Below are 14,020 nucleotides of genomic sequence, written 5' to 3' on the forward strand. Positions count from 1 at the left end.
TGAATTGTGTTCAAATTATGTTCATTTAAGTTTCAATTTTGCTTTTGATTTTTGAATTATGTTCGTTTTAAATTATGAATTGTGTTCGAGTTACGTTCGTTTTAAGTTTCAATTTTACTTTTGATTTTTTAATTATATTCGAATTATGTTCGTTTTAAGTTTCAATTTTGCTTTTGATTTTTGAATTATCTTTATTTTGAATTATATTTTTCCGAACAATAATTCGAATTGTGTTCTAATTATGTCCGTTTTAAGTTTCAATTTTGCTTTTGACTTTTGAATTATGTTCGTTTTAAATTATGAATTATGTTCGAATTTTGTTTGTTTTAAGTTTCAATTTTAATTTTGATTTTTGAATTATGTTCGTTTTGAATTATGAATTATGTTCGTTTTAAATTTCAATTTTGCTTTTGATTTTTGATTTATTTTTGTTTTGAATTATGAATTATGTTCGAATTATGTTCTTTTTAAGTTTCAATTTTGCTTTTGATTTTTGAATTATGTCCGTTTTGAATTATGAATTGTGTTCAAATTATGTTCGTTTTAAGTTTCAATTTTGCTTTTGATTTTTAATTATGTTCGTTTTGAATTGTAAATTTATTCAAAGCATGTTAATTTTAAGTTTTAATTGTGTTATGATTTTTGAACTATGTTCCTTCTGTAAGTTTGAATTATGTTCGTTTTAAGTTTCAATTGTGTTTTGATTTTTGGATTATGTTCGTTTCGAATCATAAATTGCTTTCGAATTATGTTCGTTTTAAGTTTCAATTTCGCTTTTCATTTTTGAATTGTGTTCATTTTGAACTATGAATTATGTTCGAATTATATTCGTTTTAAGTTTCAATTTTTCTTTTGATTTTTGAATTATATTCGTTTTGAATTATGAATTATGTTCGAATTATGTTCGTTTTAAGTTTCAATTTTGCTTTTGATTTTTCAATTATGTCCGTTTTGAATTATGAATTGGGTTCAAATTATGTTCGTTTTAATTTTCAATTTTGCTTTTGATTTTTAATTATGTTCGTTTTGAATTGTGAATTTATTCAAAGCATTTTCATTTTAAGTTTTAATTTTGTTATGATTTTTGAGCTATGTTCCTTCTATAAGTTTGAATTATGTTCGTTTTAAGTTTCAATTTTGCTTTTGATTTTTGAATTATATTCGTTTTGAATTATGATTTGTATTCGAATCATGTTCGTTTTGAATTATGAATTGCATTTGAATAATGTTCGTTTTAACTTTCAATTTTGCTTTTGATTTTTGAATTATGTTCGTTTTGAATTATGAATTGTGTTCAAATTATGTTCGTTTAAGTTTCAATTTTGCTTTTGATTTTTGAATTATGTTCGTTTTAAATTATGAATTATGTTCGAGTTATGTTCGTTTTAAGTTTCAATTTTACTTTTGATTTTTTAATTACGTTCGTTTTGATTTATGAATTATATTCGAATTATGTTCGTTTTAAGTTTCAATTTTGCTTTTGATTTTTGAATTATCTTTGTTTTTAATTATATTTTTTCGAACAATAATTCGAATTGTGTTCGAATTATGTCCGTTTTAAGTTTCAATTTTAATTTTGATTTTTGATTTATGTTCGTTTTGAATTATGAATTATGTTCGTTTTAAATTTCAATTTTGCTTTTGATTTTTGATTTATCTTTGTTTTGAATTATGAATTATTTTCGAATTATGTTCGTTTTAAGTTTCAATTTAACGTTTGATTTTTGAATTATCTTTGTTTTGAATTATGAATTACGTGCGAATTATGTTCTTCTAAAGTTTAAATTTTGCTATTGAGTTTTGAATTATTTTCATTTTGAATTATGAATTATGTTTGAATTATCTTCATGTTTTAAGTTTCAGTTTTGCTTTTGATTTTTATAGCAGAAAATTTTTGGTTCTTTAATTAAATAAAAAAAAGGTTTTTCAACTGTAAGAAGCGATATCAAAATTTAAAACGAACACAAATTATAATGTATATGAAAAATTTTGTCCCCTCATCAATACCTCTCTGTTTACGCAAAATATTTTTTTTTATCTTTTAATTTTTGAATTGTGTTTATTTTGAACTAGGAATTATGTTCGAATTATGTTCGTTTTAAGTTTCAATTTTGCTTATTATTGTTGAATTATGTTCGTTTTGAATTATAAAATATGTCTGAATTGTGCTCGATTTAAGTTTCAATTTTGCTTTTGATTTTTGAATTATTTTCGTTTTTAATAGTGAATTATGTTCTAATTATGTTTGTTTAAAGTTTAAATTTGTTCGTTTTGAATAATGAATTATTTTCGAATTATACTCGTTTTTTTCAGTTTTGCTTTTGAATTTCGAATTATGTTCGTTTTGATTTACGAATTATGTTGGAATTATCTTCAATTTTTAAGTATCAGTTTCGCTTTTGATTTCTATAACAGAAAATTTTTGGTTTTTTATTAAATAAAACAAAAAAGGCTTTTCAACGTGTAAGAAGCAATATCAAAACTTAAAACGAACAGAAATTATAATATATATGAAAATTTTTGTCCTCTCCTCAATATCTCTCTGTTTCCGCAAAAAATTTTTTTTATAGAATTTCTTAAAAAAGCTTTTTATTCTAACTAAACAGTGCTTGTGTTTCAGGAGTCGTTCTTAAGGAATTCCGACACAAAATCCAATTTTGGTCTAAAGAGCGAGGTCTTGAGGAGGGGTAATCTTTTTCATATATGTAAATTTTTCTGTTCGTTTTAAGTTTTGATATTGCTCCTTACTTTGAAAAAACTTGTTTTTTATATAATTTCCGATCGTTTTTAAACAATACCAAGAATCCCCCCTCCATGAAAGATTCTTTACCCCTACAGAATATTTCATTTTTGGCAGAAGTTCTTTCTACTCCCCTCCGTCACCCGGGAAATTCCTCCCAAGAAATTCCATACTAGCTGAAAATTCAACCCGGAAAATTTCTTGCAGACGATTCCAGGTGGAATTTTTTTCTTGGCTCACTTTCATTTGAAAAATAATTTGATTTATGATCGTTTTTAAAATCACGCCCAAAATTCCCCTCTCTGTCGAAAAGCCTTCCCGCAAATAACCCTCCCCCACCCTCTGTTAGAAGGTTGTTCCGCAGAAAGTTCCCTCTGGAGAATTTATCCCGTGGAAAACTCCACTATAGAGAATTTCACATCTCCATCTCCATCTTTACATCTCCATATGTTAAATTGGGTCTGTAATAAAAAACTAAGACAAATGAATATAATTTCTTATAGAAGTTCTGGGAAATTCCACGGGCGTAAAATTACCACTACAGAGTTCAACCCCAGAAAATTGCCTATCCATGAAAATTCTCCCCGTGGAAAATCCCCACGGTGGAAATCCTCACCCCAAAAAAAAGCTTCATTTCAAAAATATTTTAAGTTCTGATTGTTTCTAAAATCACGCCAGAAAACCCCCTCTCTGTCGAAAAGCCTTCCCGCAAATAGCCCTTTTCTCACTCCCTAATAGAAGGTTGGCCGAAAGCTCCCTGTGGAAAGTTTATCCCGTGGAAAACTCCCCTATAGAGAATTTCTCTCGTGGAAAGTCCCACCTTCTGCTGAGAGATACTCAAGACAATTTCAACCCAATAAATTTCCCCCGGAAAATTATACTTTACATCTCCACATGTGAAATTAAGTCGATAATGAAAAACTAAGAAAATAAACATAATTTCTTATAGAACTTCTGGCACATTCTCTGAGTGTAAAATTACCCCTAGAGAGTTCAACCCCAGAAAATTGTATCCCCATGAAAATTCTCCCCTTGAAAAATCCCCACGGTGGAAATCCCCACCCCAAAAAAAGTATTGGTACACTTCCCAATAATTTGGGAAGTGTTTTTTGATCAGTCGACATTTAGGAAAAAGGGGAGTGGAAGGGGGGGGGGCTAGTTGAACTCTAATCTTTTTGGTCACTTAAAAGGTTACAGGAACTTTTATTTTTTGTTATAATAAATTTCTAGGACTATTGGTTTGATGTGAGTACCCCTGAAAAAAAAAAGAATAAATAAAAAAAACTGGCATCCATGAACCTTCTTCTGGCAACAAATAGAGAATTCTACATTATTATCAGATGGGAGCTTCAAGCTTCTGCAATAGAGTTCTCAAATACGTTGAATCTGGTAGCGTGATTTTCATTAGGTTTCCTTAACTTTTAAGGGATGTTTCCCTCTTTTTCGAAAATCAAGCAAATTTTCTCAGACTCGTAGCTTTTGATTGGTTACGGTAAACTTGATGATTCTTATATGCTTTGAATCAGCATAATAAGCCACATCTTTTGGCAGACCTGTTAATACCCGAATTCCGTTTCTTAGAGTATTGGTTACTTTTGAGCCGTGTCGCTTCTTACTCACAGTTTGTTACCACGAACTATTTGATACAGGCTTGTTGTTTCATAAAATATTTTTACAGAGTAGGTATATAGGAAAAACAGAGAGTTAATGTGTATATCAGTAAATAATAAAACAATTAAATGGGCAAAATTAGTATAGGTGCAAGTCAAAGAGGTAAAGATAAAGATCAAACAGGCAAAAAAGTTAAAATGTCAATAGGATACCCATAGAGCTCATAGATAAATAAGTAAATACGTAAATATAGACACTAAATAAGTTAATCCGATTTGCAGAGAGAAGGTAAATAAATATTTGCGGTTGACACTTTTTTCAAATGTAATGAACATTATATTACATAAGACGAATTTTATATAATTTAAACTTATTACCTTTAATAATATTTTAAGGTAATATTTATATGTAACTAATAATAAAAAAGAAAAGAAGATAAAAACTAATTTAATTTTTATTATGTCCTCACCTCAAATTTCTATATTCATCAGTTTTTACTTCATTTCCATAGATAAGTTTTTGTGAATCTTAACTAGTACTTTTTCACAGCTTAAGCTTCACAAAAACAAGTTTATAAATAGACCTTCAGGCATGTCAAATTGGAAGGGGGGAATCGCCCGTCTTAGACTCTCCCCAAGATTAAAAAAAAAATACAATTCAAAAATACCATTTTGGCATTTAATTTCAAAATATAAACACAAAGTGCCCTCCACACCCAGATTTTGAAAATTACACTATCCCCCCTCTAAATTTCCATGAATTTACACCCTTTATATCCCCAAGCACATACACTGTTAATAAGATTAAATAAGATTAAAGAACAAGAGAACTTACTTGGTAAATAGCTGGAGGCACCCAAAGAACTTCTCCTTTTGGGTAAATTAAAACATTGCACTTATATCGAACTTCATAATTACCGTCAGCACTGAAAAACAAAAAAAAAAAAGTTAAATGGACCTAATTTTAATCTTATCTTAAAAAATACAGACTTTTTTGCCAGAAGAAAGTTCATGGATGCGTATTTATTTGTTTCCCGATTTAATCGTATCGAACCAATGGTCCTAGAAGATCAGAGAGGACTCATTTGAACGGAAATTAAAGGTTCTAGTGTCCTTTTTAAGCAGCCGAAAAGATTGGAGGGCAACTAGACTTATATCCTTAGATCCTATTGATTGTCATTAAGCAAATCTAACAGAATTAAGAAAAAAATATTGGTATTTATTATTTCTCAGGCCCTAGCTTATAAATAAATCTAAAATTAGTTTCCAGTCAGTTCAAAGAATGTCATGAAAGACTTCGTTTTCCTTTTTTTACGGCTGATAATTTCTAGTGTATTTTCCTTCTGACCGATAATTTGACTGACATTCTACGACATGTCACATTTTTGCACAGTGCCACAAGATATGACGCTTGTCTATTTTTCTTATACTTCACATTGTGCAGCTTTTCAAAATCTCTTTCAAAAGAAGTCGACAAAATTACTGAACTGAAAATTTCATCTTCAGATCCGGAAAGCCTTATCAACAAGTAAAAAAGAGCAAAAAGAAAAATAAAACATTATAGAACAAAACGAAAAAGCAAAAGAAGCTAGTTCTTGATAACTCAAATGCATCAGAAGCCAACAATAGGCTAGGTAAGGATAAACGATGCCGACCCCTTAACGCTGAAGATGACTATGGTAAACAGGAAGGGTGTGTGAAAGTACAGGATGGCTTGTCCCAAACATTTTACTTCCATTCTGAATCGCTGAGAAACTGAGATCACCACCATCAGTGGGAACTGTAAAGTCCAATGCTGTATTCTTTACTTTTTGGTTTACCCTTTTAATCATTGGTATCGTAAAGAGTTAGAGCTTAAAATTGAAATTTTAAGTAAAGCATAATTCGCACTAAGTAACTGTCCCATAAGTATTCAAAATCATATTTTTGTGAACATTCTTCGCTATAAAAGTTGCAAAACTACAACACTGTGAAATATTTGTATTAGCAAACGCAATGAGACACTATTAGTAACCGTAAGAAGAAAAATTTGGTTATCCTTAAATGTACTGGGAACGAAGGAAACATAGACAAATTATCCATATTCAGCTAAAATGTATATCAGAAACCGATAATAATCATACCAACTCGGAGAAGCTTCAATTCCCTCATAAAAAAAAATTACAATGGTCTAAACAGTCGAACATCACTTTCAAGTCTTAAAATTGTCTTGAACTCAAAACTATTTCTTTCAATATGCACGTTAAAACTGAAGTTGTTAACCTCTACCAAAGCCTTTTGAACGAAAATAGAATTATGGCTCGATCGAACTGAAGCTTGACTGCCCAATTTTAGATAGTCCTCTCTAACACAGATAATTCAACTCCATTTCAACTCAAATGCTTCCTACCAGAAAACCTACCTTTCTACCAAAGCTTTCCTGACGAAAATAGAATTATGGCTCGATCGAACTGAAGCTTGACTGCCCAATTTTAGATAGTCCTCTCTAACACAGATAATTCAACTCCATTTCAACTCAAATGCTTCCTACCAGAAAACCTACCTTTCTACCAAAGCTTTCCTGACGAAAATAGAATTATGGCTCGATCGAACTGAAGCTTGACTGCCCAATTTTAGATAGTCCTCTCTAACACAGATAATTCACCTCCATTTCAACTCAAATGCTGTAGGCCCTCGCTCAATTACGAACGAAAACCACGCTTTTTCGTTCAAGTTAAGAATAATGCTCAGCTTTCTAAAATACAATATAATAATCAACAATCGAGCCTGAGGTCCAGACATTCCATAAAAGATACAGAGGTTAGACCCTTCAAACCTTTGTAGCAATAAACTGAGTGTGGCAAACTAAGAAAAAACTTCTAGTTAGGCTGTTGTATACTGCCATGTAGGTCTATACGGTTGAACACCATCGTATATCTAAGATCTACAGAATGAAGCAGTCTATTTATTTAAAAATCTTATGCATAATATAAGTCCATTGCTTAGACTGAATAATGTAAGAATGGGCCAAAACCCAGTAATACATTATATATTCAAAGATAAATAAATCAATATGTTTATGAAATGGGATATATTATGCATTTATTAGAAATGGAAAGACAATGCGTTTTAAGAAATTTTTTGAATAATAGGCATATGCTTATTGTGTTGCGAGAGCAACACTTCTTTTTTTCTTTTTTTTCCTAGCAACCCTATTTCAGCTTATTTCTAGAAAGTGATAAGGGTCTAGCCCCTGCGATTCTTACGGAAAGTGTGGACCTTAGGCCGGATTGATGAATATGACTGTATTTGGAGAGCTTCGTAGAACTTTTGCCTGGGGCCAAAAATCTTTTGTTTCTACCCATTTCTGTTCGTGATTACAGCTGAGTTTATAATTCGGTTTTTTGCACTTGGGATTATGGTAGAGAAATGGCATCAGGTGTGCCTCTTAAACTTTAAAAGTTCTCTCATCGCTAAAGAAATTAGAGTTTATCCTTTTCTCCTTTCTAAGTGATGACGTTAGAAACTTGGCCTACGGCAAAAAAGTCAACTTTTGAGCTAAGACAGATAGATTTTTTTCGATGGCAGTTGATACTCTTGATGAGCTGATCAAAGTATATGTCAGCCATTTTTTGGTAGAAAAATTACTTCATGAGATATATCATTTTGAAAGTTTAAAGGGGCTGACAACTTCAGTAGTGAGGTACACACTGAAACCAAAAATAGGCCTATACCAAGTGTGAGACATATAGGAGAGTTTTAAGCAACAGTTGGCTGTTAGCTCGTAATCATCTTCGGCAATGAGGGGTTCGCAGCTTTTGCTAGTTGATGTACCTTTAATTTGTTTCCGGTGTACTTGATGGTAAGACCAATTTGGTTCCAGTGGTAAGACATGTAGGGGACTTGTAAGTAATAATCGATTGTTAGGCTACAATCATCTTCAGCAATGAGGGGTTTACTACTTTGCGACTTGGTGCACCTAGTATTTATTTTAAGATCCTTACAGATTAACAACTTCAGTGTTTAATCACGAAGAAACAAAACCAAAGTGTTGCTGTAGCAACACTTTACTCGGCGAAGCCGAACAAGGGTTGCCGCAACACCTCACGCTGCTAATGCAAGGTAGATCTGATTACCTTCTACAAGTGCAATTACTACTAATGATCAAAAACTGAGAATTCAGCAATTTCACTAAAGCAATCAAGCCTATTCAATGGTTTTGGATAAGCAGTTGGTAGGAACATTTCATGACCTTAAACATTAGGCTAAATAAAAAAATATCATCAACTAAATGTAAGAAGCAATAATGAAACTTAAAAGGAACAGAAATTGTGAGGGGGCCTAACCCTTCCTCAGCCTTCACCCTACATGTTAAAATCTTAAAGGTCTTTGAAGACACTACTTATTCAAAAATTCAACAGCCCTTGTGTTTCAGCTTTTTTTTTAAATGATTGTGACAAAAAGTCAATCTTTAAGATAAAGACCGAGGGTTAAAGAAGGGCTATCCCCCCCCAGTATAAGGAATAGCATATGTTGGCTTTTAAAGTTTAATGTCGTTACTTACTTTCAGTTCAAAAACAGCTGTTTTTTTTATTCAATTTCTGACCATTTTTCAAAACAGCTCATGAAAAAACCCACCTCCCAATTTGAAACTGCTCATGAAAATTTCGAAAAGAAAATTTCCTACCCTCGGAAAATTCTCCATGCAGAAAATCTCCCCTGACCAAAAATCTCCCTCTCCCACACAAAATTTGTACATTTCCCGTTAACAAATACTATGTGTAAGCAATGGACAAATTGTGCAGCTTGGCAGCCGTTTCCTAAGGCGTTAAGTGGGGTCTTGTCATCCCCCCAAGGCATAGTTACTGGACCTTTCAACTACACTGAATAAAACAGCTATCTAAAAAATTTTATCGGATATATTCGAGTAAAAAGGGCTTGGAAGGGGGATAGTTGCCCTCTAATTCTTTTTGTAGCTTAAAAAAATTCTTTAGAATTTTTAACTTTCATTAGAAAGCTTTAGCTTTCATTCGAATGAGCCCTCTCCCGATTTTTAGGATTACCGGGTCAAAACAATCACTGCTGAGAAAGAAATCGGAGGCAGTCACTTCGAAATGTGTTGTACTGTGTGAGTGCAGCTTTAGTGATCAGATCTAAAATGGAATAGGAAGATTGAAAGATTCTGAGAAGACCAATCCTCGCCATAAAACGGGGAGTTTAAATTATAGCCTGCTTATTCTGCACTGTAGGCTTTCAGATGGTGATTTCAACGGTTTGAGCCAGGTTCTAAGCTAATTCTCAGACGAATTGGGTTTTTTCGTTGTTTTCGATCTAGGACAAATTTTCACAGGCTTTATGAGTAGGGTAGTTGTGGAGACCTTTTCATTGTAAATTTCGGCTAAAAATCGTATCCTGAATGTCAGATTCACCTCGAACAAAGCTTTTCAAGTTCATAAAAGGTCGGCATTTTAGAGGGTATGAATAGAGGTTGGTATTTCAAAATGGACAACTTGACTTTGACTTCGGCTATAGATCCACTCCTGGAAGTTTCAGTTACATGGTACAGTGGCTTCCCTAATTACACTGAAATTCTTCTGTTCTCAACTACTGTATCCTAAAAAGAAACATGCTTAAATGGAAAGAGGATACTTACTTGTTAAATAAGACTATATCTGGTTTCCAAACTTTGTCTGGTGGAAGCCGTAAGACCTTTATGCCACCATAATCTGCTTCATCCCATTGAAGTTGGTAGTCATTCCACATCTATAACAAAAAAAGATAAGTAGTTTGAATCTACTTCTGTTATTCTTATAACAAGGTCGATTAAGCACACTTAAAAATATTTTCGAGCGGCACGTGCCAGTAGTAGCTGAAACTCAAAACCGGAATTTTTAAACATTGAGTACTACAAAAGGGTTTTTCAGGGTAGTAGTAAGTAATATGGCACTAGACCTTTAAGGTCCAAACCGGCGGTACTGATCTCCGTTTCATGGCCCTTCATCCAGAAAGTGCAATTGGGGGCTAGGGGCCAACCATCCTGTGCTTTCACACACCCTTCCTGATTACCTTTCCCAGATTTCTCCAGGTACACATTTAGAGCTGGGTTGACTCTGGCTGAACTTACAGAGTCACACCACTGACCCCCGTCCCAAACTAAATAACTGGTCACTCTGGGATTGAACCCGTGCCCCTTGGACAAAGAATTCCAACACCAGCGCGCCAAACATTCAGCAAGGACGGCTTGAGGGTTCTTCAGGGTATACTAGAGGATCTTCCTTTTTTTAAGTTCAAAAGCACCCATAAGAAGTAATTAGGATATATCAATTTGCAAAATTAATGAAAAAGAGGGAGAATTGCTGAAAACTAATACGATCGTCATAAAAACGGTATCGTCAAGTTCTAGATACTTAAAAATTCCCCCACATAATTTTCAAGACCCTAACTACGAAAATGTGAAAAACCATATTTTTAATGTCTTTGGAACATATTTTTTTAGGGGAGATCAGGGTGAATCAGTAGTTGTAAAACGTCATGAGATGTATCATTCCAACAGAAATTGCGAGTGCTAGTGCTGTTTTAAGAGCAAAAGTCCGTCAAGGACAATTACGCCCTTCCTGTATGTCACTTCTGTCAATGAGTATCAAATATTACAACATTAGTCATCTAATGACCAATTTTAGTACCTAATTCTATTACTACTGACTCAACACGATCCCCTCGGTGTATAAAAAAGCAAAGCGAGAAAGAAACCAAATATACACGTACTCATGAAAAAAAATCTAATGTTTCGTGTTTTACTAACTAATAGCTTAAAAATCTTGTAAGAGGGTTCTTGGGGTACAAAAAACGGATTGGGCAACTCGCATAAGGATAAGATACCTTTCGGAGGGTTATTTGCCTCTTTTCCTTAAATTATTCAAATTTACTTGTATCAATAACTTTGGGTGGGTACCTTCAAAATTTATAATTTGTGCATATTTGCAACCATACACTTAATATTCTTAAGAATTTCAATTACTATTGGCATTGATGCTCTTAGAGTTCTTTAACAGAAATTCTTTGATGACGGAAAACCAATTCCTTCCAGTTCTTTTGAAGAAAAAGAGCCAAGAGCTCATATGGCACTTGTGACGAGGTCAGAAGAGCCAGCATTTCGCAACGTTATCGGGGTGATTTGTTTTGGAGGCTATCATGATAAGCACCACTGCGTGGGATTTCTACCTCTAAAGCTGATTAATTTTTCTAATATGTTGATAACTTTAAATCCACCGCTTGGTTTAACTCCTCCTACACTTGCTGGCCCATACTATAGCAAATTCTAGATTTAATGACCATAAAACGTGATCCAATCTGATATTTTTGGTAAAAGTGTTAAGCAAGGTCAGGCATTTTTTAAAAAGTTTCGAAATTAAACAAAAATCAATACTAAAAATGGCAGAGTAAGAAGAAAATAATTATTAAAATTGCCTCTGTCAGGAATTGAAACTAAGATCTTCGAAGTAGGATACCAACATTATATCCACTGCGCTATGCAGGCTTTTAAGGAGACTTTCTTAAATATGTTTTTTAATTTTTCCATATTAACCGTCCCTCCACTCCTCCAGAGATGGTCGAATTGGAAGCGACTATTTCTAATTTAATCTGGTCCGGTCCCTGATACACCTACCAGCTTTCATCTTCCTAGCTTATCTAGAAGCGCCCGAACTAGCAGAAACCAAGACCGACAAACTGACCGACCGATGGAAAGAAATTGCGATTGCTATATGGCACTTGGCCAACGGGTAAGTGCCATAAAAAACCTATAGGAGCAAAACTATCCTCTAATCAAGAGAGTGCTTTACGTCGTTTAATTACTGCTTAAGTTTTAATGGCTTTCTAAGCGTACAAACACTACATAACAGTCTTTGTCAGTACTACCGTAAAAGCATTTAACAAAGAGTTGCCAGCTGGTGAGAAAAAAATCTAGATTTTAGTGATTTTTTTATTTAGTGATTTTCTTCAATAATCTAGTGATTTTAATGCTTGTTTAGTGATTTTCTTATTTAGGCAATATAGAAGTCACTAGATGTAGTGATATATCACTAGGGGTGGCAACTTGAAATTGATCAGGAGTTCAAAAAACCAGAAAACGTAAGCAAGAGTTGGGGCGATTGAGTAAATTTAGAAGCTGGATCGTAAAGGTGATACCCAGTATTTATTAAAAATAATTTCAGTCTGAGTCAATTTTTCAAAATTGGAGGCTTCCCAATTTTTCAAACTTTGTCGTACTTCGTTCTGCAAAAGGAGTCAAGCTTTTTTATGATCGACGTTATCGTCAAAAATCGTGACATTTTTTTAGTTGGATTTTCACTTAATATACAAACTGAGTGACAAAAAAAGAACAAAACAGAAGTGTTACTGCTGCAGCACACTCACATAGTCTTAGAGTACCAGAACTAAATCCAATTCCTTAAATTCCTTAAATGGAAACTTATACAATCCACAATACATCGTGCGTAGGACGCACTTCCAGCAGAGAGACCGCTATGTAAAAAAAACGTATGTAAAAAATCAACATAAAACGAGTAAAAATATATCTTAAAAAATAGTATAATATAATAAAAAAATAAATAGTAATAAAAAAAAATAGTAGTAATAAATAGTAATAAAAAAATAAATAGTAATAAAAAATAAATAGTAATAAAAAAATAAATAGTATAAAAAAATAGAATAATATTCTAAAAATAGGCTCTAGGAAGTATAACTGTACTGATTGATGCAGCAGAAGACAAACACTGCCATTAATTGGCACTAAACTGGAAAAAATAACAATGATTAAAACGTTAAAATTGTGAAAGGATGTAACCCTAACCTCTTGTTACCAATAAAGAATTGAAAAGAAATACATAATGCATTCAACAGCAAAAATTTAAGTTACAGATCTTTGTTTATTATTGAAATTCTTCAAGATTAAATACTTTAAAGTATAAGTTAATTGACTTACTTACAGGAGTATATAAAAAATGCTAACGGTTGTAGCGCCCTTTTGATTATTGAAATATTTGCCCATATGATGCAGGTAAATAGGTCAGCAAAATCGTTTGATTTGGTTTTTTGTGTAATCAGGAAAAAATTCCCACTTATCTCTTTTAACGATTTGGTGTGGCAACAAGGATATGCTTTATGTGACGAAAAAATGATCTTAATAGATGTATAATAACAGCAGTCTTGGGTGTATCTGTCCGAGCAGTGCCCTCCCCGTCAAACCCCGGTGTCGACACATTTTTAAATACCAAACAGAATCGGATACCCTCAATACTGCCCTTTAAATAACCAAAATCATAGATATCGTTATTGTTAACTAAAATTACATTTTTCATTGTTTTTATGAAATTTGTGTCTGGTATATGAATCGAAAGTTAGGCCAATGATTTCCTATGGCAAAAGAACGACACGCTACTTGACTGAACTAACAAGTCATTGATGATATTATGTTTTTAGAAACACATTCTAGACCACCAATCTATTGTTTCTGGGACACTGGCCAACTGATGTTAAGCGTCACAATATCGTAACAAGTTCTTTGTGTAATTGATTTGAGATGCTTGCTGGACAGACATGAATATTTTGGGGGGGGGGACTTTTACAAGTTTTTTCAACTTTTTTCTCTGTCTAAAATCACATTAAATGCACTATTAGTCGTGAATTTTTC

General features: G+C 32.8%; 1 protein-coding gene across 1 annotated transcript in view; it reads right to left on the reverse strand.

Annotated features, from left to right (window-relative positions):
• LOC136039287 (acetylcholine receptor subunit beta-like 1) overlaps positions 1–14,020 on the reverse strand; it is a 128,358-nt gene that overhangs the window by 58,182 nt on the left and 56,156 nt on the right. Inside the window, exons 5-6 of the mRNA XM_065722889.1 lie at positions 9,983–10,092; positions 5,186–5,276 (exon numbers count right to left, since the gene is read on the reverse strand). Of these exons, the coding sequence (XP_065578961.1) occupies positions 5,186–5,276; positions 9,983–10,092 (201 nt within the window). The remainder of the gene's footprint in view (positions 1–5,185; positions 5,277–9,982; positions 10,093–14,020) is intronic.

Source organism: Artemia franciscana, chromosome 19 (genome assembly GCF_032884065.1).
Source record: "Artemia franciscana chromosome 19, ASM3288406v1, whole genome shotgun sequence".
Lineage (NCBI taxonomy): Eukaryota > Metazoa > Arthropoda > Branchiopoda > Anostraca > Artemiidae > Artemia > Artemia franciscana.